This window comes from Equus przewalskii, chromosome 6 (genome assembly GCF_037783145.1).
Source record: "Equus przewalskii isolate Varuska chromosome 6, EquPr2, whole genome shotgun sequence".
Classification (NCBI taxonomy): Eukaryota; Metazoa; Chordata; class Mammalia; order Perissodactyla; family Equidae; genus Equus; species Equus przewalskii.
The window spans coordinates 550,437-574,779 of record NC_091836.1 but is presented as its reverse complement, the minus strand read 5'-3'; the positions used below and the strand labels follow the sequence as shown (position 1 = coordinate 574,779).

At 65.1% G+C, this 24,343-nt stretch overlaps 2 protein-coding genes across 10 annotated transcripts in view; one reads left to right on the top strand and one right to left on the bottom strand.

The window, feature by feature from the left end:
- SBNO2 (strawberry notch homolog 2) overlaps positions 1–18,100 on the top strand; it is a 56,552-nt gene extending 38,452 nt beyond the window's left edge. For 4 of the 7 annotated variants that reach the window (XM_070622218.1, XM_070622217.1, XM_070622219.1 and 1 more), the window contains 27 exons: positions 988–1,071; positions 1,351–1,447; positions 1,945–2,099; positions 2,233–2,366; positions 2,441–2,531; positions 2,604–2,747; positions 5,169–5,286; positions 5,783–5,888; positions 6,223–6,376; positions 9,688–9,864; positions 10,132–10,229; positions 11,066–11,148; positions 12,212–12,403; positions 12,903–13,072; positions 13,553–13,684; positions 13,980–14,115; positions 14,201–14,313; positions 14,436–14,507; positions 14,593–14,701; positions 14,935–15,009; positions 15,120–15,263; positions 15,506–15,600; positions 15,685–15,772; positions 15,962–16,093; positions 16,345–16,421; positions 16,665–16,855; positions 16,937–18,100. In XM_070622218.1, the coding sequence (XP_070478319.1) occupies positions 988–1,071; positions 1,351–1,447; positions 1,945–2,099; positions 2,233–2,366; positions 2,441–2,531; positions 2,604–2,747; positions 5,169–5,286; positions 5,783–5,888; positions 6,223–6,376; positions 9,688–9,864; positions 10,132–10,229; positions 11,066–11,148; positions 12,212–12,403; positions 12,903–13,072; positions 13,553–13,684; positions 13,980–14,115; positions 14,201–14,313; positions 14,436–14,507; positions 14,593–14,701; positions 14,935–15,009; positions 15,120–15,263; positions 15,506–15,600; positions 15,685–15,772; positions 15,962–16,093; positions 16,345–16,421; positions 16,665–16,855; positions 16,937–17,507 (3,738 nt within the window). In that variant the 3' untranslated portion in view covers positions 17,508–18,100. Of the gene's footprint in view, positions 1–987; positions 1,072–1,350; positions 1,448–1,944; positions 2,100–2,232; positions 2,367–2,440; positions 2,532–2,603; positions 2,748–5,168; positions 5,287–5,782; positions 5,889–6,222; positions 6,377–9,687; positions 9,865–10,131; positions 10,230–11,065; positions 11,149–12,211; positions 12,404–12,902; positions 13,073–13,552; positions 13,685–13,979; positions 14,116–14,200; positions 14,314–14,435; positions 14,508–14,592; positions 14,702–14,934; positions 15,010–15,119; positions 15,264–15,505; positions 15,601–15,679; positions 15,773–15,961; positions 16,094–16,344; positions 16,422–16,664; positions 16,856–16,936 lie in introns of all 7 variants that reach the window. The other 3 variants (XM_070622222.1, XM_070622221.1, XM_070622224.1) reach the window with 2 other exon arrangements.
- A 1,326-nt stretch (positions 18,101–19,426) lies between these two features.
- Positions 19,427–21,807, bottom strand: GPX4 (glutathione peroxidase 4). 3 transcript variants are annotated; one of them, XM_070622226.1, is made up of 7 exons: positions 21,544–21,807; positions 20,602–20,696; positions 20,369–20,513; positions 20,095–20,246; positions 19,974–19,998; positions 19,754–19,813; positions 19,427–19,680 (listed from the first exon to the last, which is right to left on the bottom strand). In XM_070622226.1, exons 1-7 carry the CDS (start codon positions 21,634–21,636, stop codon positions 19,648–19,650), a joined length of 603 nt encoding a protein of 200 aa, XP_070478327.1. In that variant the 5' UTR covers positions 21,637–21,807; the 3' UTR covers positions 19,427–19,647. The 3 variants fall into 3 exon arrangements, with proteins under 3 accessions (XP_070478327.1, XP_070478328.1, XP_070478326.1); XM_070622227.1 differs by having other exon boundaries at positions 19,958–19,998; positions 21,544–21,745; XM_070622225.1 differs by lacking the exon at positions 21,544–21,807 and adding an exon at positions 20,960–21,257.
- Positions 21,808–24,343: the final 2,536 nt, after the last annotated feature.

The following is a 24,343-nucleotide window of genomic DNA, read 5'->3' as shown; positions in this document are numbered from 1 at the left end:
AGAAAGCTGGCCGTGTTCTTAAACTTCTGAATTGTAAGAGCTCAGTTGGTCATCATGTGACTGAGCTCCCTGGGGACCCTTGTCACCCCTGAGACCGTCTGTGACACACATGCGCTGGGCAAGCTCAGGCACGGTCCCCGGTCGGGACGGCGGGGTCCGCGTGGGCATGGGGTCTGGGGGGATTTCTCCATTTCTGTTTTTTTCACAGTGGAGCTATTTAGGGTGGCCACGTTGCTCTCACGATTTACATTTTTTAAGAGCGAGCGTGCTTTGGAATCTCGCAGGCCCTGGGCGCAGGTCGTGGGCCAGGACGCGCACGTGACTCATTCCCTGTGGGTTTTGGTCTCCAGTTCCGGCCTATCTGTTTGCCACGTTGATTCCGAGACCCCGGGCAGGGCTTGTCCCCCGGCTCTGGCCGCCCTGGCTCCAGGTCGAGACTCTTAGGCCATCAGTCTCCCCAGGACTGGGCACGTCCCTGCTTCGGTCATCTGTGCAACGGGGGGTTCCAGCCACTTCGCCTCACAGAGGAGCCGCCAGCCCTGGGGGCTCCCATCCACGGGGGGTGGGAGGGAACACAGGGCCTGCCCTTCGGCCCATCTGCCACGTGAATTGGGCTCCGTGTCAGTGAGAGACACGGTGTGGTGGCCACCCGTCAGGGTCACAGGCCAAGTGGCCCAGTCCACAGGGCCCCAGGCCCACCTGCCTGCCCTTGGGACGGTCCTGCTGGCTCTTGTTCCACCCCCGAGGGTCCCAACATGCTCCCCAGTGCCCGCAGCTTGGCACACAGAGGGTCTCGGCCACCAGGCCCCATGCAGTCCTGTCCCGGGCTTGTCATTCACCAGAACTGAGTGGGCAGCTGGGCCCACGAGTGGTGCAAGGACGGTGTGGAGAGCCTCCTGGAGGCTGGGCCGAGGTCCCATCGAGGCACGTCCTCCCCACGTCCAGCCTGTGGGCTGATGGCCCCTTTCCCCTTCATCTCCCCTCCAGTTGTTCCTGCCCAGTGGGTCGTTTCCGGGCCTCGACAACCCCGTGTCTTCCCTCTCCAGCACCTCAGTCCTCGGCAGCTACCAGGTGAGCCAGGCCCCTTCCCCAGCCCTGCTTCCTCCTCCTGGGGACTAAGGACGGCCATTCACACTCAGGTTCCTGCCATGCGCCAGGCCATGGGTTGCCCATTTTACAGATGGGGAAACTGAGGCCTCCGGGAGGAACCACACTGCAGGGAACAAACAGGCCCTCTCCCCACCACCCCCATCACTGGGCTGGCTGGTGGGCCAGGCCCCTGCCCCTTGGGGCGGGCTGGCCATGCTGGGGGGGACAGGACTGTCCCCGGCATGATAGCATGGCCTTCAGTCTCAGAGTCAGCCCGAGGAGGAGGACGAAGCCGAGGAGGAGGAGGCGGAGGAGCTGGGCCACACAGAGACCTACGCCGACTACGTGCCCACCAAGTGTGAGCGTGCCCTCCCTGGGGAGCCCTTAGCCCTGACCACTTTTGGCTGCACTGCCCTGCTGCGCCTGGGGTTCCGGGTTCCCTGGTCCCAGCGGAGGCAGGCTGGGAGCTGTGGGCGGGCCAGGGGTGGTTCTGCAATCGTGGTCGTAATCCACCTGTCAATCCACCTGTCGCAAAGCAAAACCGGAGAGGGTGTGATGGAAAGTGAGGCTGTATCCCTCCCCCAGAGAGGATTGCAGGGGTCTGACCCCACTCCTTTGCGCCAGGCACTGACGGGCCCCTCCGCCTTCTGAGAGCGACCCCCATCCCGCCGAGCAGACCCTGAGACCCTGGCCCGCGCCCCTGATCAGCCCCCTCGATCACTCCCCCCCCACCCCCCGCCCGCCCCCCGACCACGCCCCCAGCTTGCCCTGGACCTCGCCCCTGATCTGACCCTGGTCACGCCCCTGGCCTGCCCCGCCCGAGCCCCTAACGTGTCCCTGGCCACGCCCTTCCAGCCAAGATCGGGAAGCAGCACCCAGACCGTGTGGTGGAGACCAGCACGTTGTCCAGCGTCCCGCCGCCGGACATCACCTACACGCTCGCCCTGCCTGCCTCGGACAGCGGGGCCCTGTCCGCCCTGCAGCTGGAGGCCATCACCTACGCGTGCCAGGTGACCCCGGCGTCTCCCACTCGGTCGACGTCCCGCCTGGGGGGGGTCTGCATCCTGCATAGGGGGCCCCCGCGAGGTCCCAGCAGGAGAGGCGCCCCGCTGGCCTGACCCCGTCCTCTTCCCGATCCCACAGCAACACGAGGTCCTGCTCCCGGGCGGGCAGCGCGCCGGCTTCCTCATCGGCGACGGCGCGGGCGTGGGCAAGGGCCGCACGGTGGCCGGCATCATCCTGGAGAACTTCCTGCGCGGCAGGAAAAAGTCCCTGTGGTGCGTCCCTGCGCGGCCGGGGGCGGGCAGCCGGGCGGGGGGCGGGAGCGGCCCCTGACACGCCCGCCCCGCAGGTTCAGCGTCTCCAACGACCTCAAGTACGACGCGGAGCGCGACCTGCGGGACATCGAGGCCCACGGCATCGCGGTGCACGCGCTCAGCAAGGTGGGTGCGCGTCCCGCCGCCGCCCCCCTGCCCCGGGTCCCCCGCGCGCACCCACGCCCTCTTCTCCCCCAGATCAAGTACGGCGACAACACTACCTCAGAGGGCGTCCTGTTCGCCACCTACTCCGCCCTGATCGGGGAGAGCCAGGCCGGCGGGCAGCACCGCACGCGCATCCGCCAGGTCCTCGAGTGGTGCGGGGAGGCCTTCGACGGCGTCGTATCCTTGCCGCGGGAGCGGACGCGGGGCGGGGTCGAGAGGAGGCGGAGGAGGTGGGATGGGGGCGTGGTCAAGGTGAGGGGCGAGGGGGGGAGGAGGGGGAGGGATAGAAAGGTGGGGCGGGGTCGAGAGGAGGAGAGAGGGAGCTGGAGGAGGCGGGATGGGGGCGGGTCAAGGTGAGGGGCGAGGGAGGAGGGGGCGGGGTGGAAGGGTGGGGCGGGGTGCAGAGAAGGAGAGAGGGAGCTGGAGGAGGCGGGATGGGGGCGTGGTCAAGGTGAGGGGCGAGGGAGGAGGGGGCGGGGTGGAAGGGTGGGGCAGGGGTGAGGGGAGGAGCTATTGGGGGCGGAGGAGTGGAGGAGGGAGCCGGAGGATGTGGGGTAAGGGGGCGTGGCCAAGAGGTGGGGCTATAGAGAGGAGGGGCGGGGTCAGGGGAGGGGCTACAGGGGGCCCGAGGGAGCTGGAGGAGGTGGGATGGGGGCGTCGTCAAGGGGAGGGGGGCCTGTGGGAGAAGGGGCCGGAGGAGGGAGGGCGGGGCGAGAGCGGTCAGAGCGGTCTTCGCGTCGCATCCTGGCGACCTGGCGGGGTGTGGCGGGAGGCGGAAGGAGCCACAGAAGGCGGGGGGCTCCACCCCCTGGCGCGGGAGGACTTCCCGGCAGAGGAATGTTCTGGTCCGTAGGCTCACCCTCGGTGACCGCTGTCATCTGCCCTGGCGGTCTGGTCGGGCCGCCTGGCTCCAGCGGGCCCGACTGTGACCACAGGCTCGCGTGGTGGTGGCTTTGACACCGCGGGCCGGAGGTGGAGGGGCGCAGAGCACGTCCGGCCTCCTGGCCCTGCCCCCAGCTGGTCTGGCTCCGTGGGCTGGGAAGGCCGGGCCAGGCGGCCCAGATGGCGGCTCTGCCCAAGGCAAGGCTGCCGGTGCTCCGGAGTCAGTGTCGCGTCCCAGGCCTGTCCAGCTGTGGCAGGAAGACCCAGGATGGGGGGTTCCACTCTTCCCTCCTTTTCCCCTAAAATGTGGATGGTTGGTTCTGCTCCCGCCGACCTGTAGGAAAGTGCAGCCCGGAAGAGCAGGGCGGAGTGGACAGCGTCTCCGCTCGGTTCCTGTCTGAGTGCACTGGGGGTGCAGGGCACGCTCTCCTCTGATGCCCTGCAAGCAGACTCCTCAGTCTCCCCCGGCTGTCCCCCCAGCAGGCGCGGGGGGTCCCAGCTCCTCCGGGGGATGTCTGCACAGGTGCCTGAGGGGGCCCCCTTTATCTGTCACTAGATTCTGCCCCTTGGCACTGAGGCTGCCTCCTCGTTCCCGCGGTGGAGCCCCTGGTCTGCGCCCCAATGGTGCTGCGGGCGGCTGTGCAGGACGTTCGTCCTCCTGAGCCCCAGGCAGTCCCGTGTGTACCATTTCACACCGATTTCCTCCTTCCCGCTTGAGCCCTCAGGTTTGCACTTCCCTGAGTGTCACACAGCTCTGTCCCGACACGGCCATTCCCCTGTCTCAGGGACACTCCAGTGGTCTCCAGCCTCTCTCCTTGTAGACAGGAATGAGCAGACATGTCCGGGGAGGCCCCTTCCCTCCGTCTCCTCCAGGCCATTCCCAGAAGGGGGACCGGCCCCCGTGCTCTCCAGAAGTCCCCCTTGCTCCTGGCCCCTGTCAGAGGTCAGAAGAGGGACGCTGCCCTGTCTGTCTCTTCTGTCCACAAGGGCACGTTCTGTGGTCAACTCTTCAGGGGGATGCTCGCCTTATGCATGACAGCGTCCGTGGGCCACAGGGAGAGTGGGGTCAGGGTGTGTCCTGGGCGGCTGATACTTGGCACCCCCTGTGCGTGAAGACGACGGCAGTTAGCGTCCCGAGGGCTGCACGCTCCGCCCCAGCCTGCCGTCCTCCATCAGCCCTTTACACGCACATCACGGGTGTATGTGCATGCGTGTGTGTGGACACGCCGTGTTTTCATGGTAGCCTCATACATAGTAGGTATACTTGTTTGTAATGTGCTGTCTTCCCCTTAAAACATCCAGCACTTTCTACATTTCCAATTTGTTTCTTCGGTGTTGTTTTTAAACTGGGATCGGCACAGGTTCGTGTGTAACCGTGAGCCGTGACGCCAAGCGAGCCCAGGTCCCAGTGCCCAGCTCCTGGTGGACGTGGTCACGGCTGGCTCTCCTATCCAGAGGCCCCCTTGTCCTGGTGCGTGTTGGTGCACGTCTGTGCATCAGCGTTGTCTTCGAGGTCCTGGCGAGGCCGTCATGTGCCACGTTTCCGTCAGTATCGCATGGGGCCCAGAGGCACCCAGAGGCCCCCACCCCATAGCCGCATACCCCCCAGCGCTTCACAGAGTTCACCCAACCAGGAAGGGGCAGCCTGGGGTATCGAGTCAGGACCTGTGGGATGGCCCACCTTCCAGAACAGTCCTTAACCCACGCCTGCCTCAGATCGTGTTTGATGAGTGCCACAAAGCCAAGAACGCCAGCTCCACCAAGATGGGCAAGGCCGTGCTGGACCTGCAGAACAAGCTGCCCCTGGCCAGGGTGGTCTACGCCAGCGCCACAGGTGAGGGCATGTGGGGGGCACGGGTCATGGCTGGTCTCTAAGGACAGCAGCCAGGGCAGGGAGGGTGCCCGATCGCATGTGCCATCATCCATTAGTGATGTCTGCTCTGGTGCAGCCTGGAGGCGTGTCCAGTGTGTCAGGGGCAGGGAGGGAAGCCTCATTGCACGTGCCGTCATCCATTAGCAATGTCTGCACTGGTGCAGCTGTTCTGGGCGTCTGGCGTGCCATCCATTGGCTTTGCTGGTCTTCAGCCCGTACCACCTGGCCCGAGGCAGAGGTTGCTCTCTCAGGCGGACGCCAGCCCCATCAGGGGCTCCCTCTGCCAGCTGGCTCCAGCTTCTCGGCACACCTACCTGTGGGCACTTTCCTGAGAGCGTCAGGTCCCCATTCCTGACCCTCGGGCCATTTCTGGGGCTGTGTCCAAGGCCCCCTGACCTCACTGAGTTGGAGGAGCTGACGGCCACCCTGCCCGCCCCCCCACCCCCAATCTTCCCAGGTGCCTCTGAGCCCAAGAACATGATCTACATGAGCCGCCTGGGCATCTGGGGCGAGGGCACGCCCTTCCGGACCTTCGATGAGTTTCTGCACGCCATCGAGAAGAGGTGGGCACCCTCCCCTGCCCGTGCAGGGGGCGCAGCAGGGGACCCGTGGAGGGCCCTGCTCGCCACACACCAGGGCCTAGTGTCAGGTGTGCCTGCTCTGCACCCTGGCTCACACTCCTCCAGCAACTGGAGGGATCACCACGTGAGAATCTGCCCCAGCGGATCAGAGCCCAGGGCCTTTGCACGTGCTGTCTCCATGCACCCAGCCTTTCTCGTCCTCCAGGGCTCAGCCCCAGGTGTCAGCCCCTCCCCAGAGTCAGTTCATTGCCAGGTGGGACCCACCTGTGGTGGGCAGGTCCCGGCCAGTGCTGAGGCGGCCTGTCCCCGTCCACAGGGGTGTGGGCGCCATGGAGATCGTGGCCATGGACATGAAGGTCAGCGGCATGTACATCGCTCGCCAGCTCAGCTTCTCTGGCGTCACCTTCCGCATCGAGGAGATCCCACTGGACCCGGCCTTTGAGCATGTCTACAACCGTGCGGCCCTGCTGGTGAGCAGGGCGCCAGGGGTCTCTGAGGGCACGGACACCTGCTTGTTTCTCCTCTGTCCTTAAAGATGCCGCGGGGACTGGTCAGGTCATGGAAGGGAGGCGGCGGTGGGCCCGCCTGCCGTGAGCTTTGGCGGGAGCACAGCGTCTCAGTTCTATTCAAGTCGGGGGTTCTGACGTGACTGATGACGCAGGCAGACGACGGCCACCTCCCCTTCCTGCCACGTCACAAACACTGTGCCCCAGGTCCTGACCCCTAGCACACGGCCGTTGTCAGTGTCCACCTCCCTGTGGCTTTGTCCCGTCCTCTTCACCATCCCCCCATGTGTAGACGGGCTCCTGGGCTCTGTCAGGTGGCACCTACACAGGACGAGCCCTGAGCAGCAGCCCTGCTGGTGTTCTAGATGGTTCTCTGAGCTCAAACCAGAACAGGGTTTCCCGTCAGCACTGGGTATATCAGGCCATCTCTGGGGGGCCGTCCTAGGCACTGTGGGGGGTCGAGCAGCATCCCCGGCCCCACCCACTGGATGCCAGGAGCATCCCCAGTGTGACACCCACAGATGTCCCCAGACATGGCCCAGTGTCCCCTGGGGGCAGGATCACCCCGTTCAGACCCCTGGTCTAAAGTATCAGAGCCGAGTGCCTGCTGGCGGGAGGTGGTCAGTGCAGCTCCCTGCCCCTTTCTGGAGGCCTCAGCACTCTGCCTCCTGCACTGTGGCCTCGCCAGCATCACATGTTTCGGGGTTTTTTTTCTTTATCGATGTCATAATAGTTTACACCATTGTGATATTTCAGTTGAACGTTATTACTTGTCTGTCCCAATATAAATGCTCCCCTTCACCCCCTGTGGCCACCCCCAGCCCCCTTCCCCTGGTGACCACTCATCTGTTCTCTTTGTCCGTGTGTTTGTTTATTTTCCACGTATGAGTGAAATCATAGGGTGTTTGTCTTTCTCAGTCTGGCTTAGTCGGCTTATCGTAGTTCCCTCAAGGTCCATCCATGCTGTTGAGAATGGGACGATTTCGTCTTTTTTTATGGCTGAGTAGTATTCCATCGTATGTATCCACCACATCTCCTTCATCCAGTTCTCAGTCATTGGGCACTGGGGTTGCTTCTACGTCTTGGCTGTTGTGAATATGCTGCGGTGAACACAGGTGTGCATGTGTTACTTTGGATTGTTGATTTCAAGTTGTTTGGGTCGATACCCAGTAGTGGGAGGGCTGGGGCTATGGTAGCTCTGTTTTTACTTTTTTGAGGAATCTTCACACTGTTTTCCATAGTGGCTGCATTAGTTTGCATTCCCACCAGCAGTGGATGAGGGTTCCCTTCTCTCCACATCCCTCCAACGTTCGTTAATTTTAGTTTTAGCCATTATCGCCATTTTAACAGGCATGAGGTGGTATCTTAGTGTAGTTTCGATTTGCATTTCCCTGATGATCAGTGATGCTGAACATCTTTTCATGTGTTTATTGGCCATCTGTGTATCTTCTTTGGAAAAATGTCTGTTCATATTTTCTGCCCATTTTTTGATCAGCTTGTTTTGTTGTTGTTGAGTTGTGTGAGTTCTTTATATATTATGGAGATTAATCCCTTGTTGGATATATGATTTGCAAATATTTTCTCCTAGTTGGTGGGTTGTTTTTCCATTTTGATCCTGGTTTCCTTTCTCTTCCAGAAGCTCTTTAGTCTGATGAAATCCCACTTGTTTATTTTTTCTTTTGTCTCCCTTGTCTGAGTAGACATGGTATTGGAAAAGATCCTTTTAAGGCTGATGTCAAAAAATGTACTGCCTATATTTTCTTTCAGAAGTCTTATGTCTTCAGGTCTTAGCTTCTCAAGTCTTGAATCCATTTTGAGTTAATTTTTGTGTGCGGTGTGAGAAAATGGTCTACCTTCATTCTTTTGCATGTGGCTGTCCCCTTTTCCCGGTACCATTTGTTGAAGAGACTCTCTTTTCTCCATTGTATGTTCTTGGCACCTTTGTTGAAGGTGAGCTGTCCATAGATGTGCTGTTTTATTTCTGGGCTTTCAGTTCTGTTCCATTGATCTGTGTGTCTGTTTCTGTCCCAGTGCCATGCTGGTTTGATCACTGTGGCTTTGAAGTACATTTTGAAGTCAGGGATTGTGATGCCTGCAGCTTTGTTCTTCTTTCTCAGGATTGCCTTAGCAATTCGGGGTCTTTTGTTGCCCCATATGAATTTTAGGATTCTTTGTTCTATTTCCATGAAGAATGTCATTGGGATTCTGATTGGGATTCTGTTGAATCTGTAGATTGCTTTGGGTAGTGTGGACATTTTAACTATGTTTATTCTTCCGATCCATGTGCATGGAACATCTTTCCATCTCTTTATGTCGTTATCGATTTTTTCAATAATGTCTTATAGCTTTCAGTGTATAGGTCCTTCACCTCTTGGGTTAGATTTACTTCTAGATATTTTATTCTTTTTGTTGTGATTGTAAGTGGGATTGTATTCTTGAGTTCTCTTTCTGTTAGTTTGTTATTAGAGTACAGAAAACCAACTGATTTTTGGAAGTCGACTTTGTATCCTGCAACTTTACTGTCGTTGATTATTTGTAATAGTTTTCTGATGGATTCTTTGGGGTTTTCTGTATATAAGATCATGTCATCTGCAACCAGCGAGAGTTTCACTTCTTCTCTTCCTATCTGGATTCCTTTTATTCCTTTCTCTGGCCAAAACCTCCAGTACTGCGTTGAATAAGAGTGGTGAGAGTGGGCACCCTTGTCTCGTTCCTGTTCTCAAGGGGACGGTGCTCAGTTTTTCCCCACTGAGTGTGATGTTGGCTGTGGGTTTGTCATATATGGCCTTTATTATGTTGAGGTACTTTCCTTCTGTCCCCATTTTGCTAGAAGTTTTTATCATAAATGGCTGTTGGATCTTGTCAAATGCTTTCTCTGCATCTCTTGAGATGATCCTGTGGGTTTTATTCCTCATTCTGTTGATGTGGTGTGTCACGTTGATTGATTTGTGGATGTTGAACCATCCCTGCACCTCTGGAATAAATCCCGCTTGCTCACGGTGTATTTTAATCCATTTAACATATTTCTGTGTTCAATTTGCCAATGTTCTGTTGAGGATTTTCGCATCGATGTTCATCACCCTTATTGGCCTGTAGTTCTCCTTCTTTGTGTTGTCCTTGTCTGGGGTTTTTTTTCTTTTTTGAATACTTCTGACTCTGGTTATTGGCAGCACTTCTGTGTTGCTCTGCTTAGACCCCCGTGTCCCGGCCCCAAATCCCAGTGGGGTGGGCCCGGGGGGCGGGCGGCAGCGAGCTCAGCGGGCCTGTCGTTGCAGTGGGCCGAGGCGCTGGGCGTGTTCCAGCAGGCGGCCGACTGCATCGGCCTGGAGTCACGCAAGTCCCTGTGGGGTCAGTTCTGGTCGGCCCACCAGCGCTTCTTCAAGTACCTGTGCGTGGCCGCCAAGGTGCACCGCCTGGTGGAGCTGGCCCGGGAGGAGCTGGCCCGGGACAAGGTGAGCTGGGGGGGGACGGGCCTGCGGGGCAGAGAAGAGCAAGGGGGTCCAGGGACCTGAGGCCGCTGTCGGCTGCCCTGCAGATCCGGGCGGATCTGGGCGTGCTGGGGGCCTGCAGCCAGCAGGGCGCAAGGGGAGGGACGAGGCGCAGACTGCGGGTTTCCTGCTGCAGGGGGCCTGGGGCTCCCTTGTGGGCCCCTCTGGGTCACGCTTCAGGACCGGTGGGGGGTCCCGGAGCCCAGCTCACCCCGCCCTGCTCCCCCACAGTGTGTGGTCATCGGGCTGCAGTCCACGGGCGAGGCGCGGACCCGGGAGGTGCTGGACGAGAAGGACGGGCAGCTCGACTGCTTCGTCTCAGCTGCCGAGTGAGTGCCGCCCATGGGGCGGGGTGGCGGGCAGGCCCGGGACCCCCTCACTGTGTGGTCCCAACAGGTGCCCCACTCGCTGGGCCTCCCTGGGGGCCGACCGAGAATCCCCAGCCCCGGGAGGCGGCCTCAGGGTGGGCTGGCCGGCGGGAGCCCCGCGTGCCTGCTCAGATGCCAGCCCCACCCTTAGTGACCTCAGGCCCAGCTCCTGAGCCAGAAAAGTTAACCAGGGCGACCCCAGGGCTCGGAGAGTCCCGAGATTTCAGAACAAGGGTTGTGGGTGCACCCCCCACCCCCGACGTGGGGACAGCGCTGTTTCAAGGAGGACTGCACTGGTTTTAGGGACAGGCCTGCAGGGTCTCTGACGCTCTTGGCCTCTCTCCCCAGGGCTGGGAAGGTGCCCCAGCCCGCCCCTCCCCCCGCCTGGCTTCCCTCCCTTGTTCAGGAAGCCCTGGCACCTCCTCCAACCCACTCCGCTTGCCCCGACCCTGGGAGCGCCCGCTGTGGCTGCCCCCTCGCCCCTCAGAGGCAGAGCCGAGGGCCCTCTGACGGTGGTGGGAGCCCCATCGCCCCGGCCCCAGCTCAGGCCATCACAGCTAAGCTGCGCCCCCTGCAGCTGCACGCCCGCTGCTTGGGGTTCAGGACCCCACCCCGCTGTCCTCACAGCTCTGTCCCCTCCCACCCAGGCCCAGCCTCTCCCTCGGACCCGCCCACAGGGCCCCTGGTGCTGGCTGCTGCCCAGAACAAACCGTGCACAGGACATTATGGGCCGTGGGTCTCCTGGCTGGACAGCAGGACCTGTGCTCATAGTGAACAAGTTCTGTTCTCACTTTCAGAGGCGTCTTCCTGTCTCTGATCCAGAAGCACTTTCCTTCCACCAAAAGGAAGCGAGAGAGAGGAGCTGGCGGCAAGAGAAAACGTAAGCACGCGCCCCACTCTCCAGCTTGTGGCCCTCCTGGGCCTCCCGCTCATCCTCGCTCCCTCCTGCTACCTCCCTCTGGTCTCTCCTTTTTGAGCGTCCTCCTTGGGTCAGCCGGTCACTCCTGCTGCTGCTTACTGCTGAGCCATATCGGATGCTGTCCCTAAGCCGGCCTGACCCCTGACCCCCACCATCCCCTCCAGGGCAGCCCCAGGGGGCCGGGTCCCCCTCTCCCAGCACCCCCTGCAAATGAAGAGCAAAACCACTGTTGGCTTGGGGGCGGGGCATCCAGGGTCTGCCAGGTGCAGAGGGCGGGCAGGTGGGAGCACAGGTTCCCGGAAGAGAAACCCGAAGGCAGTTGCCTCCCGTGCACACTGCCCGCCCCTGGGACGCAGGTCCCAGCAGGGCCCAGAGAGCCTTCCACCGTTGCCGAGTTAGAAAAAACCCGGTGCTGTGAGACAGGTGCAGCTAGCTCGCCCCCATGCGGCCACACACCCGCCTGGGGCCTCCAGCCTCACCCCCAGAGGGCGGGGCCTCGGGATCCTGCCCCACAGCCTCGAGCTCGGGGTCCTTCAAAAGCGTCCCGGGATGAGGAAGTGGCCCCCCTCGCACCTGCTGGCTTGGTGGCCGCTGTTCTTCCAGGCAAAGGCTGAGCATCTGCTCATGGTGGGAAGTGAGGCTCAGAGAGGCCAGGCCCCTCGCTGAGGTCACACAGCCAGGCCTGGGCGCAGAGCCAGCCCAACCGCCCAGTGCCACCCCTTCCACCTCCCAGACCAGCCTTCAGGGCGTCCTGGACGCAGCAGGGTTACCGAAGGTGCCTAGACCCCCGTCCCCCCGGCGCCGGGAAACACCTCGGGCCGACCCACCCTGGGCTGCCTCGTGAGGTCAGGCGCCACCCGAGGCCACGTCACCGTGTCAGGAAGTCAGCAGGGACAGTGAAACTGCCCCAGGCCGACAGCAGGACGCAGGAGACCAGCGAGAGCTCGGGGCTTCACCGTGAGCCGGCCCGGGCCAGGCCCTGAACAAGGAGCAGGCCCGCGGTGACCCAGCTCCTCCCCCGCAGGGCGGCCACGGGGCCGCGGGGCCAAGGCGCCCCGGCTGGCGTGCGAGGTGACCGGCGTGATCCGCATCAGCGACGACAGCAGCACGGAATCGGACGCCGGCCTGGACAGCGACTTCCACTCCTCCCCTGAGTCCCTGGTGGACGACGACGTGGTCATTGTGGACGCCATTGGGCTCCCGGCTGATGACCGCGGTGAGGCCCTCACCCGGGCGCTCCCCACCTCACACATGGGGAAACTGAGGCTTGGGGAGGGGAAGCCAAGCCCGCGGCTGCCCCAAGGCAGAACCGGTGCATGCCAGCAGTCTGGGCGAGAGAGAATGTTCCGGACCCCCCGCCGAGCCTCCCTCCCTCACCAGCCCTGCAGCTTCCTCTGTGCTGCTCCTCCCCCAGCATCTGTCTGTCCACCCCCCCTCCCCAGCCCATATGGAGTCAGGACCTCTCACTGTCCCTGGGGGCCTGTGAGGTCGCTCTGTTGGGGCTCAGACTCGGGGTGCCTCCATCCCACACCTGAGCTGGTCCTGGGGGGACCAGCCCAGAAAAGCAAAGTGACCGGGGCCTCCAGTGCCCCTGGGGCCTCCAGTGCACCAGGCTGTCCCCCTCCCCTTGTCCTCGTAGGCCTGGGGCTGAGTCCCGCTGTGAGTGGGCTGTGGGCAAGCGGCCTGGCCGGCCCCCTGACCCCCGGGCCCCGCAGGCCCCCTGTGCCCCCTGCAGCGGGACCCGCACGGCCCCGGTGTCCTGGAGCACGTCGAGCGGCTAAAGCAGGACCTGCTGGCCAAGGTGCGGGCGCTGGGCCCGCAGCTGCCGGTCAACACCCTGGATGAGCTCATCGACCAGCTTGGGGGACCTGAGCGGGTGGCCGAGGTGAGCCTGGAGGCGCCCCCTGGTGGCCCCCACAAGTCCCTGCCCAGCTCAGTGAGGCGGGGCAGCTGCAGGGTCCAGCATCCAGCTCCAGAGAACACTCCTCCCCGAGCCACTCCGCCCGGGTCCCCGGGCCTTGCACACCCCCTCTGCCCTGGGTGCTGGGTGCCCTCGGGCCCTGGGCCTGTCCCTCCTGGTCCCCTCCCACATGAACTGCTCTACTCTTCTCTGGGACGTCCCCCTGGTGCCACCTCACGTGCTTTTAGCACCAGGTCCCAGTTTATGATGAGACTTAAGACATCATGAAAGTCCCTGCTGGTCACCCCTGGGCTGCTGGAAGTGGGGCAGAGCCCACAGCCCCCACCCCAGGAGCCCCGGGTCCCAGGCGGGGAGACGGGGAAACTGAGGCACACGGGGACCAGCCCCTGGGCGGCCACACTGGCTGGCTGACAGCCTGTCCCCTCGCCCCTGCTGTGGCTGCAGATGACCGGCAGGAAGGGCCGTGTGGTGTCCAGGCCCGACGGGACGGTGGCCTTCGAGTCGCGGGCGGAGCAGGGCTTGTCCATCGACCACGTGAACCTCCGGGAGAAGGAGCGTTTCATGAGCGGGGAGAAGGTGGGGGCCGCAGGGAGGGCGGGGGGCCGCTCCAGCCCCTGCCATGTCTGTGTGCATCCGACATGTGTGTGTGCGTGTGCACGTGTGCCTGGGCGGGCCGCCCCCTCCAGGGGTGACTGACATGGTCCAGACTCTATTCCAATGCCAGTGGGCCCCCCATAGGCAGGCCCAGAAATTCCCTGTGGGGGTCACCCATAAATGAGTGCAGGGGACCCGGGGCGCATGGGGCAGGAGGGGCACGGAACAGCAGGGGGACCACCCACCCCGCCAACCCGGCCCGCCCGCGTCCCCCCAGCTCGTGGCCATCATCTCGGAGGCCTCCAGCTCTGGCGTCTCCCTCCAAGCCGACCGCCGGGTCCAGAACCAGCGGCGCCGGGTCCACATGACACTGGAGCTGCCCTGGAGCGCCGACCGCGCCATCCAGCAGTTCGGTGAGCCCCCGGCCGGGCCTGCCCCTGACCCTAGGCCGCCCGGCCCACCGGCTGAACAGCCCCTGAGTGACCCCTCTGCCTCCAGGCCGCACCCACCGGTCCAACCAGGTCTCGGCGCCCGAGTACGTCTTCCTCATCTCCGAGCTGGCCGGCGAGCGCAGGTTTGCCTCCATCGTGGCCAAGCGGCTGGAGAGCCTGGTGAGGGGCCTGGCAGGGGCTGGGGGGTCGGCGCAGGGGCTGGAAGGTGGCTCCCTGAGGAGGGGCAGGGCGGGGCACAGGGAGGAGCTGGGGCGCGTGTGACCGCCTCCCCATTGTGGCAGGGGGCTCTGACCCACGGGGACCGCCGAGCCACCGAGTCCCGAGACCTGAGCAAGTACAACTTCGAGAACAAGGTACCTTGGGGAGGGGCGGCGGCCCAGGAGGGAGGGGTCCCGGGAGGAGCACAGCCTCTGACCCCACCCTTGCTCCTCCGTTCAGTACGGCGCCCGGGCGCTCAGCTGTGTTCTCAACACCATCCTGAGCCAGACGGAGAACAAGGTGCCCCTGCCCCTGGGCTACCCTGGAGGGGGCGCCGCCTTCTTCCGCGGTGAGCTGGGGGCGAGCTGGGGGACCAGGGGCGCTCTCCAGGGGGTGGGGCCTCTCCAGGGGGCGGGGCAGCTGGGCCGGAGCGGTTTGGGGCGCTGGGACTGGGAGGCTGGACTTGTGTCCAAGGCCCGTCCCACACACTCCCCGAGGGGACACTGGTGGCAAGGGGCCCCCAGCGGGCTGGATGAAGGTCTGGTGGCCGAGGACCCCGCGTAAGGCCCTCCCTTCCCGCAGACATGAAGCAGGGCCTGCTGTCGGTCGGCATCATTGGCCGGGAGTCCAGGTCCGGCGGCCTGGACGTGGAGAAGGGTGAGTCCCGGCGCCGCCCCTCCGGGTGGGGGTCCCCGCATTTCCCAGGCTTGGCGGGCGGTGGGGGGCTCCCCACACACACAGCCTGAGCCCCGCCCTGCCCGCCGCAGACTGCTCCATCACCAAGTTCCTGAACCGCATCCTGGGGCTGGAGGTGCACAAGCAGAACACGCTCTTCCAGTATTTCTCCGACACCTTCGACCATCTCATCGAGGTGGACAAGAAGGAGGGCAAATACGACATGGGCATCCTGGGTGAGCGCCCTCGCCGTGCTGTGCACGTGGGCTCTGCTGGTGGGGGGCCCCTCCACCGTGCGGGGGGCCGGGCCGGCTCTGCTGGGGAGCCCTCCACTGCGCTCCCTGGGGCATTGCTCCGGCGCACCCCGAGAACTGCTCCCCAGAGCTCAAACGGTGGAGCCCGCTGAGCCACACTGCCCCGGGGCGTGTGCTGACCCCAGGCCGGACCGCTCACCCTGCCCCGCTGACCCTCCCCCCAGACCTGGCTCCGGGCATCGACGAGATCTACGAGGAGAGCCAGCAGGTGTTCCTGGCCCCAGGGCACCCGCAGGACGGGCAGGTGGTCTTCTACAAGGTGAGGGGGCCCCGCCCCGCCCGCCCCTCATCCCCACGCCGCGCCCCGGCCCGGCCCCTAACGCCCGCGTGCTTGGCAGATCAGTGTGGACCGCGGGCTGAAGTGGGACGAGGCGTACGCCAGGTCGCTGGAGCTCACGGGCGTGCACGACGGCTTCTACCTCTCCTACAAGGTGCGCGGCGCCCGCGGGACCCTGGGGAGGGGCGGGGATGGTGGAGGGGCGGGGATGGTGGAGGGGCGGGGGCGGGGCGGGGCGGAGACAGAGGAGGGGTGTGGGGAGAGGGGGCGCTGCCGGGGCCGGGCGGGGCGGGGCGGGGCGAGACTGGGGGACCCCGCTTGGCCTCACGCGCCCCCTGCGCAGGTTCGAGGCAACAAGCCGAGCTGCCTGCTGGCGGAGCAGAACCGCGGCAAGCTCTTCACCGTGTACAAACCCAACATCGGCCGGCAGAGCCAGCTGGAGACCTTGGAGAGCCTGCGCCGGAGGTTCCACCGGGTAGGGGCCGATCCCCGGGACGCGGGCCCCGCGGGCCCGTGCCTCCTGCACGGCGTCCTGCCGCTGTTCAAGCTGCCCCCGCGACCCCTCCCTGGCGGGGCTTCTGCCGCCCCCTGGCCGGCCCTCCGTGCCGCCGCCAGGTGCAGGATGAGCGGCCCTGGGGCGCTCCGGGCCTCAGTTTCCCCGATTGTGCAGTGGGAAGCATGGCCGGGCCTCCCGTCCTGGTGGCTCAGGTGGCCCTGTGTCCCCAGGTGACGGCGGAGGAGGCCAGGGAGCACTGGGAGAGCAGCTACACCTTCTCGCTGACACACTGCAGCCACACGGCGTGGTGAGGGTCGCAGTTGGACGGGGCGGGGGTTGGGGGGTACCGCGTGGGGAGCCCTGCCCTGCTCTGTGGGCAGCTCTACGAGGGATGGTCTCCAAGGCCGCGCTGCACGAGGGGGCCCGGCGGGCATCTGGGGCGTCCCGGGATCCCCGAGGAGGAGGAGGGCAGCCTTGATCTCAGAGGTGGGCGCGGGGGGCGCGGCCGGTCTGACCCCTGTCTGTGCCCGTCGGTTCCCCGCGCGCGCAGGAACCGGCACTGCCGGCTGGTGCAGGAGGGCAAGGACTGCGTGCAGGGCCTGCGGCTGCGGCACCACTACATGCTGTGTGGGGCGCTGCTGCGCGTGTGGGGCCGCATCGCCGCCGTCATGGCCGACGTCACCAGCAGCAGCTACCTGCAGATCGTGCGCCTCAAGACCAAGGACAAGAAGAAGCAAGTCGGTGAGCGGGCGGGCGCGCCGGCGGGGGCGGGGCGGGCTGGGGGGCGCCCCGCGGAGGCCCTGACCCCCGCCCCGCCCGCAGGCATCAAGATCCCCGAGGGCTGCGTGCGCCGCGTCCTGCAGGAGCTGCAGCTGATGGACGCCGACGTGAAGCGCAAGAGCGTGCCGGGCCGGGCCTTCCCCGCGCCGCCGCCCGCGCTGGGCCCGCTCGCGCTGCCCGTGGGCCCCGGCGAGGTGCTGGACCTCACCCTCAGCCCGCCGGCCGCCTTCCCGCCGCCCTCGCCCTTCGCCTTCCCGCCGCCGCCCCCGGACCGCGCCCCCGGCGGGCTGCTGCTGGGCGCGCCCGACGTCCCGGCCGACCCCGCGGCGCTCGTGCAGCAGGGCTGCGACATCAACTTCAAGGAGGTGCTGGAGGACATGCTGCGCTCCCTCAACTCCGTGCAGGCCGCCGAGCCCGCCGTCCCGCTGGGCAACGGCGCGGGGGCGGCGGGGGGCGGCGGGGGCCCCGAGCGGCAGAGCGTCATCCACTTCAGCCCCCACTTCCCCAACTCCTAGGCCCGGCCGCGCGCAGCCGGCGCCCTTCCGGAGAAGCCTATTTATGTGCAGCGCCCCACGTCTACGCAGACGCCTTCTCCCCCCACCGAGGCGGGTGATGAGCAGGGCCCAGGCCCCTGCCGACTACTGAGAGAAGGGGGACAGGGGCGCCCTCCGCCAGCCTCCCGAGGCCTCACTGCAGTGCCTTCCCGGCCGTGCCTGCCTGGGCAGACCCCCAAGAAGCTGCCGGCCCTGCGGGGTGCCCCCGGGCCCTGCCTTGGGGGCTGCCGCGTGCGCAGGTCCCACTCAGGATGACTCGGGTCCAGTGGCCCAGGCGGGGCCTGCGAGTGGGGACCGCCCTCTCTGTGCCTCTCTCTCCTGCTGCCCTCCAGGCCTGGGGGGGCACCAGGCCCGAACCCCTGAAGTCTGCAAAACTGGGTGCCCCAAGAGCTGGAAACTCAGGAAACCCCAGGTGCTCAGGGCCCCGCCGTGTCTGGGGGGGCTCCGTGGGGCAGACCCCCGTTAATATATGCAATTCCCCATCCCTGCTCTCTGCTCCCTAAATTATTGCCCGGCCGCCTCTCCCAGGCCCCAGAATCTGCCCACGGAGTCGGTGGGGCCGGCAGCCCCCCGGTTTCTATCTGTATTTATAATTATGTCAAGTGTATATATGTAAAGAGATCTTTTTTAAAATATATGTGCCTTTTCACTACTTTATGTCTGGTTTTACAGCTGCAGAGACAGTGTCGGGGGGGGTTGCCACCATTGGGTCCCCTCCAGCTGGGCCGTTCAGAGGGTGCCCGCTGCAGCCCTGCCCTGGGGAGTGAGGTCAGGGGGTGGCTGCCACCTACAGAGGTGGCCCGCTCCTCGTCCAGCCCCAGGAGGCCATGGCTGCTCCGGCCCCAGCCACACCTCCCTGTCAGCGCTCCCTGTGCCAGCCTGGGAACAGGCCCCACCCCACAGAGCCATTGTCCACTGTAGTCCTGGCACCCGCACAGCAGGCCAGCTGCCTCCAGACTGGCTGTGCCAGGCCCATGCTGTCTTGGGCCAGACACTGACCACCTTCAGCCCGCTAGAGACACAAGCCACACCTGAGACCCCGCTGGGCCGGGACCAGCTCCTAGGAGCCCTGTGTGTAGGGCTGCGGGCTCTGCCTGGGTGTCCCCCCAGGGCTTCAGGCGGTGTGGTGCCGGCAGGTGGGGCAGCCCAGGGACAGGAGGCCCCACAAGCTGGCCTGGGTCTGGAAGGCAGGAGTGGGCGCCAGGCCCTTCCTGGAAGCCTGGGGGAGCAGGCGCGGCCTCTGGCCCAGACTCTGCAGAGCACTGCCCCCGACGGAAGCAGACGGGGGCAGCGGCCAAGGAGGCAGCCAAAGGCGGCTGGGCGCTCCGACTGGCTATTCTGACTCCCCAGCGCCCCCCCCCCCCAGGTCCCCTGCTGCCGGCCTCCCCTGGGAGCAGTGGAGGTTGGGGAACTCGGCCACTCTCCAGCTGTGCCACCCCCACCCCCTCACCAGGACAGCTAGCTCCCTTGTGCTGCCCACAGATAGGTAGGCTGTGCCCATGGCCTCAGGGCCCCGACGACACAAGTGGGGTGTTGGCCTGTAGGGCTCTCCTGGGGGGGCTGTGGACAAGACCCCCTGCTTCTGCCAGATGAGGCCCGGGGGCAGGCCTGGGTGCCCCGGCTGGGCGACCCCTCGTGACTCCGGTCTGCAGAGCAGGCCTTGCCCACGTGGCTCTGTGCCCAGAGCAGCCTGGCCCGACGCCCGGCCCCAGGTGCAGCGGGCCCCTCGTGGGCAGGGCTACAAGGCCTCAGTCCCCTGACCTCCCCATCTCTGTGCGCGGGGGAAGGCTGAGGCCCCAGGCAGGCCCCAAACAGCTGCCTCCTAAGGGGTTAAGTCTCTGAGCCTGGAGCAGCAGTCAGTCATGAGGATTACGGCCTCCAAGATATTACGGATCAGGAGACAGAGGCCCTGAGCAAAGAGAGACCCGGGGCAAAAGGCACCCCGCCCTTCCTCCAGAGAGGCAGGAGCAGCCAGCAGGCCAATCTGTATATTTTATTCTCACAAGGCAGCTGGGGCGGAGAGGGGGCGCCGAGCCGCAGCCGAGCCAGGCCGCGGGACCTTCCTCCGGCAGGTGCACGCCGGTTCTCGGGTCGGTCCCACCAGCGCGCTGGTTTTCAGGCCGACCGTCATGGGTGCCGGGTGGAAGGCTCCGGGGGGCGCGGGCGGTGGGCTCGGCGGGGGGACACAGCCTTGTGGAGCTAGAGGTAGCAGGGCAGGTCCTTCTCTATGACCTGCGGGGGGAGAGGCATCAGGGGGGCCTCCCCGCGCGCCCCGCCCCCGCGCGCCCCCCGGAAGGGCACCTACCAGGGGCTCCTCCATGGGGCCGTAGCGCTTCACCACGCAGCCGTTCTTGTCGATGAGGAACTGTCCGGGGACGCGGCGTCAGGGCGCGAGGCCACCGCGGGGGACCCCCTGCAAGAGGGCCCCGGGCAAGCCAGGCGCCCCGCTCCCGCTGCCCCATTTGGGCCAGGCCGGGTGGCCGCGGGACAGTCCTGGCCTGTACACCACCCCCCGCCCCTCTTACCTTGGTGAAGTTCCACTTGATGGCGCTACGGGAGAAGAGTGAGGTCACGAGAAATCCCATGGCGGGTACGGACCCCCATGGGCCCCCGAGACCCACCCTGCCCCGCCCCCCGCCCACTCACTTTCCCAGCATGCCCCGCCCCTTGGGCTGGGCCTTCATCCACTTCCACAGCGGGTGCGCGTCGTCCCCGTTCACGCAGATCTTGCTGAACATATCGAATTTGACGTTGTAGCCCGCGGCGAACTCTTTGATTTCCGCGTTGCTCCCTGGCTCCTGGGGCGAGCAGGGGTGCGGGGGCGAGTGGACATGGGGTCCCCGCTTCCACGGAGGTACCCGGACTCTCTCCCCCAACGCCCCACCCAGGGACACCTAGGGACCCCGGGCCCGCCACGCACCTGCCTCCCGAACTGGTTGCAGGGGAAGGCCAGGATGCGTAAACCGCACTCAGCGTATCGGGCGTGCAGGTCGACAAACTGAGTATAGTTTACGTCGGTTTTGCCTCATTGAGAGGCCACGTTGGTGACGATGCACACGAAGCCCCTGGACGCGGGATGGGGCGGTCAGGCGAAGTCAGGTCCACCCGCCTCCCAGACCCCCGGCCTCCCCCCCAAGGCCGGCGGGTGCCCACCGGTACTTGTCCAGGTTAACCATGTGCCCGTCGATGTCCTTGGCTGAAAACTCGTGCATGGAGCGCGCACAGCGCCAGTCGTCGCGGGACGCACACTGCAAGGCAAGGGCGCGCTGAGCGGCCGGCCGACCTCGGGGCGCGCACGGGGCCCCGCGCCACCCGGCCCGCTCGCCCAGCCCGGCTCCCCAAAGGAAGAACAGATGCCAAGCGGATCCGCGCGAAGAAAAATCAGGCCTCGGGGCAAAGAAAGCGAGAGATCCTCCTCCTCAAAGGCGCCCAGCCCCCTGCGCCGCGGGGCGCACCCGAGCGGAGACGCGGAGGCCCATCCCGCCGGCGGGGGCGGGGACCCCGCGCGCACCGGGTCCCGGGAGTCGGCGCTGCAGCTGCTCTCCGAGGCCGGGAACTCCATCGACCCGGGGCTCGCGGGGCAGGGCTCCCTCCGCCGCCGGGGGCGCGCCCTCCTGCGCCGGCACCCCGGAGCCTGCCTCCTCCGGGAGACTCGGCGCCGCCGCCTGCCGGGCAACCGGTGCCGCTGCCTGCGGCGACCCGGGGACCCGGCGGCTGCGCGGGCCATGCCCACTTGCCGCCGGCCTCGCTGTGCCCGCCGAGGGCCGCGCCCTGGGGACAAGGGTCGTAGCCAGGGCGCCGGACCGCCGTCTGTGACGCATCACGCAGGCCCCGGGGCGCGCGGCGGGGGAGGGGCGGGCGCCCGTGCGCGCGACCCCGGGCTCCAGCCGGTCGGAGCCCCGCTCGCCCGGCCCAGGGCGGAAGGTGCCCCGCGGGGTCCCGACCCTGACCCGGCCCCGCCCCCGCCCACGACCCGCGGTGACCCCCCCCCGCGCGCCCCCGCCGGACGCCCCCCGCCCAGGTCACTGCGGCCCCCGCCGGGGAGCCTCGCGCCCGCCCCAACGGCCCTCGGTCCGGCCGCGGCGCCGCGCTCACCATGGCGCCGGCCACACCGGGCGCCGCCAGGACCCCGCACAGCAGCGCCGGCTTCAGCAGGCGGCTCAGGCGGCTCAGGCGGCTCAGGCTCATCGCGGCGGCGGGTGGCCGGACGCAGCGGCTCCTCCCCTCGCCGAGCCGGCCAATGGACGCGCGCCGGCGGGCCTCACCTCCCCGCCCTCGGCCACGCCCACCCTCGCTCTCATTGGTCGGCCGCGTCGGCGGGGCGGGCGCGTGGCGGCGCCAGCCAATGGGAGGCCGGAGTGAGGCGGGAGGGGCGGGGCCGGGAGGGGGCTTTGTTGCTGGGGCGGACTGCGCAAGCGCGCCAAGGGGGCGGGGAGGAACGGGGGGCTGTGTCTACGCAGGCGGCGCGGGGCTGCGTTGCGCGGACAGTTAGCCGCGTGGTTCACTGCGGCGCCGCGGGACGCGCGGAGGTGGAAGTGGGGCGAGCTCGCAGAAAACTACCCCCAGCTCACTGAAAACTACGGGTTTCCTCTGGAGTGTAAATAAAGTCAAACTGGGGGGTGGGGACCCCCGCCTGTCGCAGCTTCGGTGTCGCTGCGAGGGGGGGCCCCCGCTGGGTCTGGGGGTCACCCCGGCGAGAGCCCGGGCGGAGGCTCCTGCCGCAGTGCCCGCCCTTGGTGCGCGGTGGCGGGAGCGCCACCGTCCTGGGCGCCGTGGCTCCAGCTGCTGTTGCAGGTGACACGTGCGTCCTGGGGTCATGGAAGCAGATGCGGTAACCGAGCACCTCGGGGCCCCGCCCCCCGCAGGTGGCACCAGGGACGCACAGGTGTGTGCTTACAGCGAAACACAGACCCACGGGGATTTCTTTCCACTTCTAACCTCCCGGCCGCGCACGGTGCACCGCGTGGGGCTCGACGTCTCGGCTAGAAACTTGCTTATTTTCACTCAAGGCTCAGAGCGGTGCGGACAAAAGGGCCCCCTCATTCCTGGGAACTGACTCATGGGATTCCGCCGCGGGCCTGGCTGCCCCCGCCCCTCCTGGTCCTGGAGGTTGACTTGCGGACAAGCCCGTGGTTTCTGCTTTTGCGCTGCTGTCAACATCTTATCCCCTCCCTTCCTGCCTTGAACACTTCTCCAGAGGCCATGGGGGCAGGGCTGTCTGTTGTTTGTGGGGGCCAGTGAGCCCTCTCCCTCTGCCCCTGAGCCAGGCCTGCCACAGGGCAGAGCTGGCGGAGTGTGGGATAAAGGCGACTGAGCCAGGATCCCCAGGGCCAGATTGCCACATTCCCCGTCTTGCACAATGGCCTTTGTGTGGCTCCTTCTCTCCAGCCTGGCCGCCAGAGGCCGAGTTCTCGGGGCCCCACCTCTTGGTCCCACCTCTTGGTGGGGAGCCCCCATTGTCTCAGCTGGGCTGCCTCCCTTCTCAGGGAACCCCGCTGCCTTTCCTGCTCCTGGCGGCACTGAGTGTCGGGGCCACGCTGGCCAGCCTGTCCGGCCCTCGGGAAGCCTCAGCTGTCTGCCGTTTGGTTCACGGTGACCTATGACTTTGTCTTGAAGATGGCCCGGACACGTTTTTTTCTTTCAGGCCTGCCAGAAAAACAGCTCGGGGCGACGCCCCCGTGGAGCTCACCAAGGGGGAGTGATGGAGCAAGAGGTGTCACCCCGTTGGTGACTGTGCCAGTTAGGATAAGGGCAGAGGAGGAAAGGAGGAGCTGGCAGGGCGGAACAGCCGGCCGCGGTGAGGGGCTGCCCCTGGGCTGTGCCACCTGTGTGCTGGGGGCTTCACAGCTTTTCTGCCCACCAGCCAGAGGCCTTTCCAGAGTGTCCACCAGTTCCGAGAAGGACCGGACAGGGCCCGTCCTGTGGCCTGATTTCTTCTTTTAAAAAAATTGTTTGTTTTTTTGAGGAAGATTAGCCCTGAGCTAACTACTGCCAATCCTTCTCTTTTTGCTGAGGAAGACTGGCCCTGAGCTAAAATCTGTGCCCACATTCCTCTACTTTATATGTGGGATACCTGCCACAGCATGGCTTTTGCCAAGTGGGGCCATGTCCACACCCGGGATCTGAACTGGCAAACCCCGGGCTGCCGAAGTGGAAGGTGTGCACTTAACCGCTGCGCCACCAGGCCGGCCCCCCAAAAATTGTTTTTAATGGAGATAAAATTCATGTAACATAAAATTCACCATTTTAACCACGTTAAAGCATACGTTTCAGTGGTTTTTAATATATTTATACTGTTGCGTGAGCATCACCTCTATCTAATTCCAGAACATTCTCATCACCCCAAAAGTAGCCCCGTCCCCATCAGCATCACCCCCACCGCCTCCCCAGCCCCTGGCCCCCACGAGCCCGCTCTCTGTCTGTGGATCGGCCTGTTCTGGATGTTTCCCGTCAATGGGATCACACGCCGTGTGTCCTTCTGTGTCTGCTTCTCTCCCTGAGTGTCGTGTGTTCGGGTCCATCCCCCTGCGGCCGTGTCAGGGCCTCACTCCTCTTCAGGCTGCCTCATACTCCAGCATGTGGGGGGACACGTGTGTGGGTGGACAGTATTTTGGTATTTTGTTTATTCCTTCGCCTGACAGTTGGGTTGTTTCCACCGTTTCCCCTTTAACACCAGTTTTTGTGTGGGCGTGTGTTTTCATCTCTCCTGGGTTTGCACCTAGGAATCACATTGCTGGGTCACGTGGTGACTCTGTGTTTAGCTGTTTGAGGAGCTGCCAGAGTGTTTTTCACCGGGTGGCTGGGCCATTTTACACTCCCCCCCATGAGTGTGCGGGCGGTAGCCTGACTCCTGGGCCTCCGGCTCTGCCAGGGCCGCATAGTGAGGGGTGCAAAG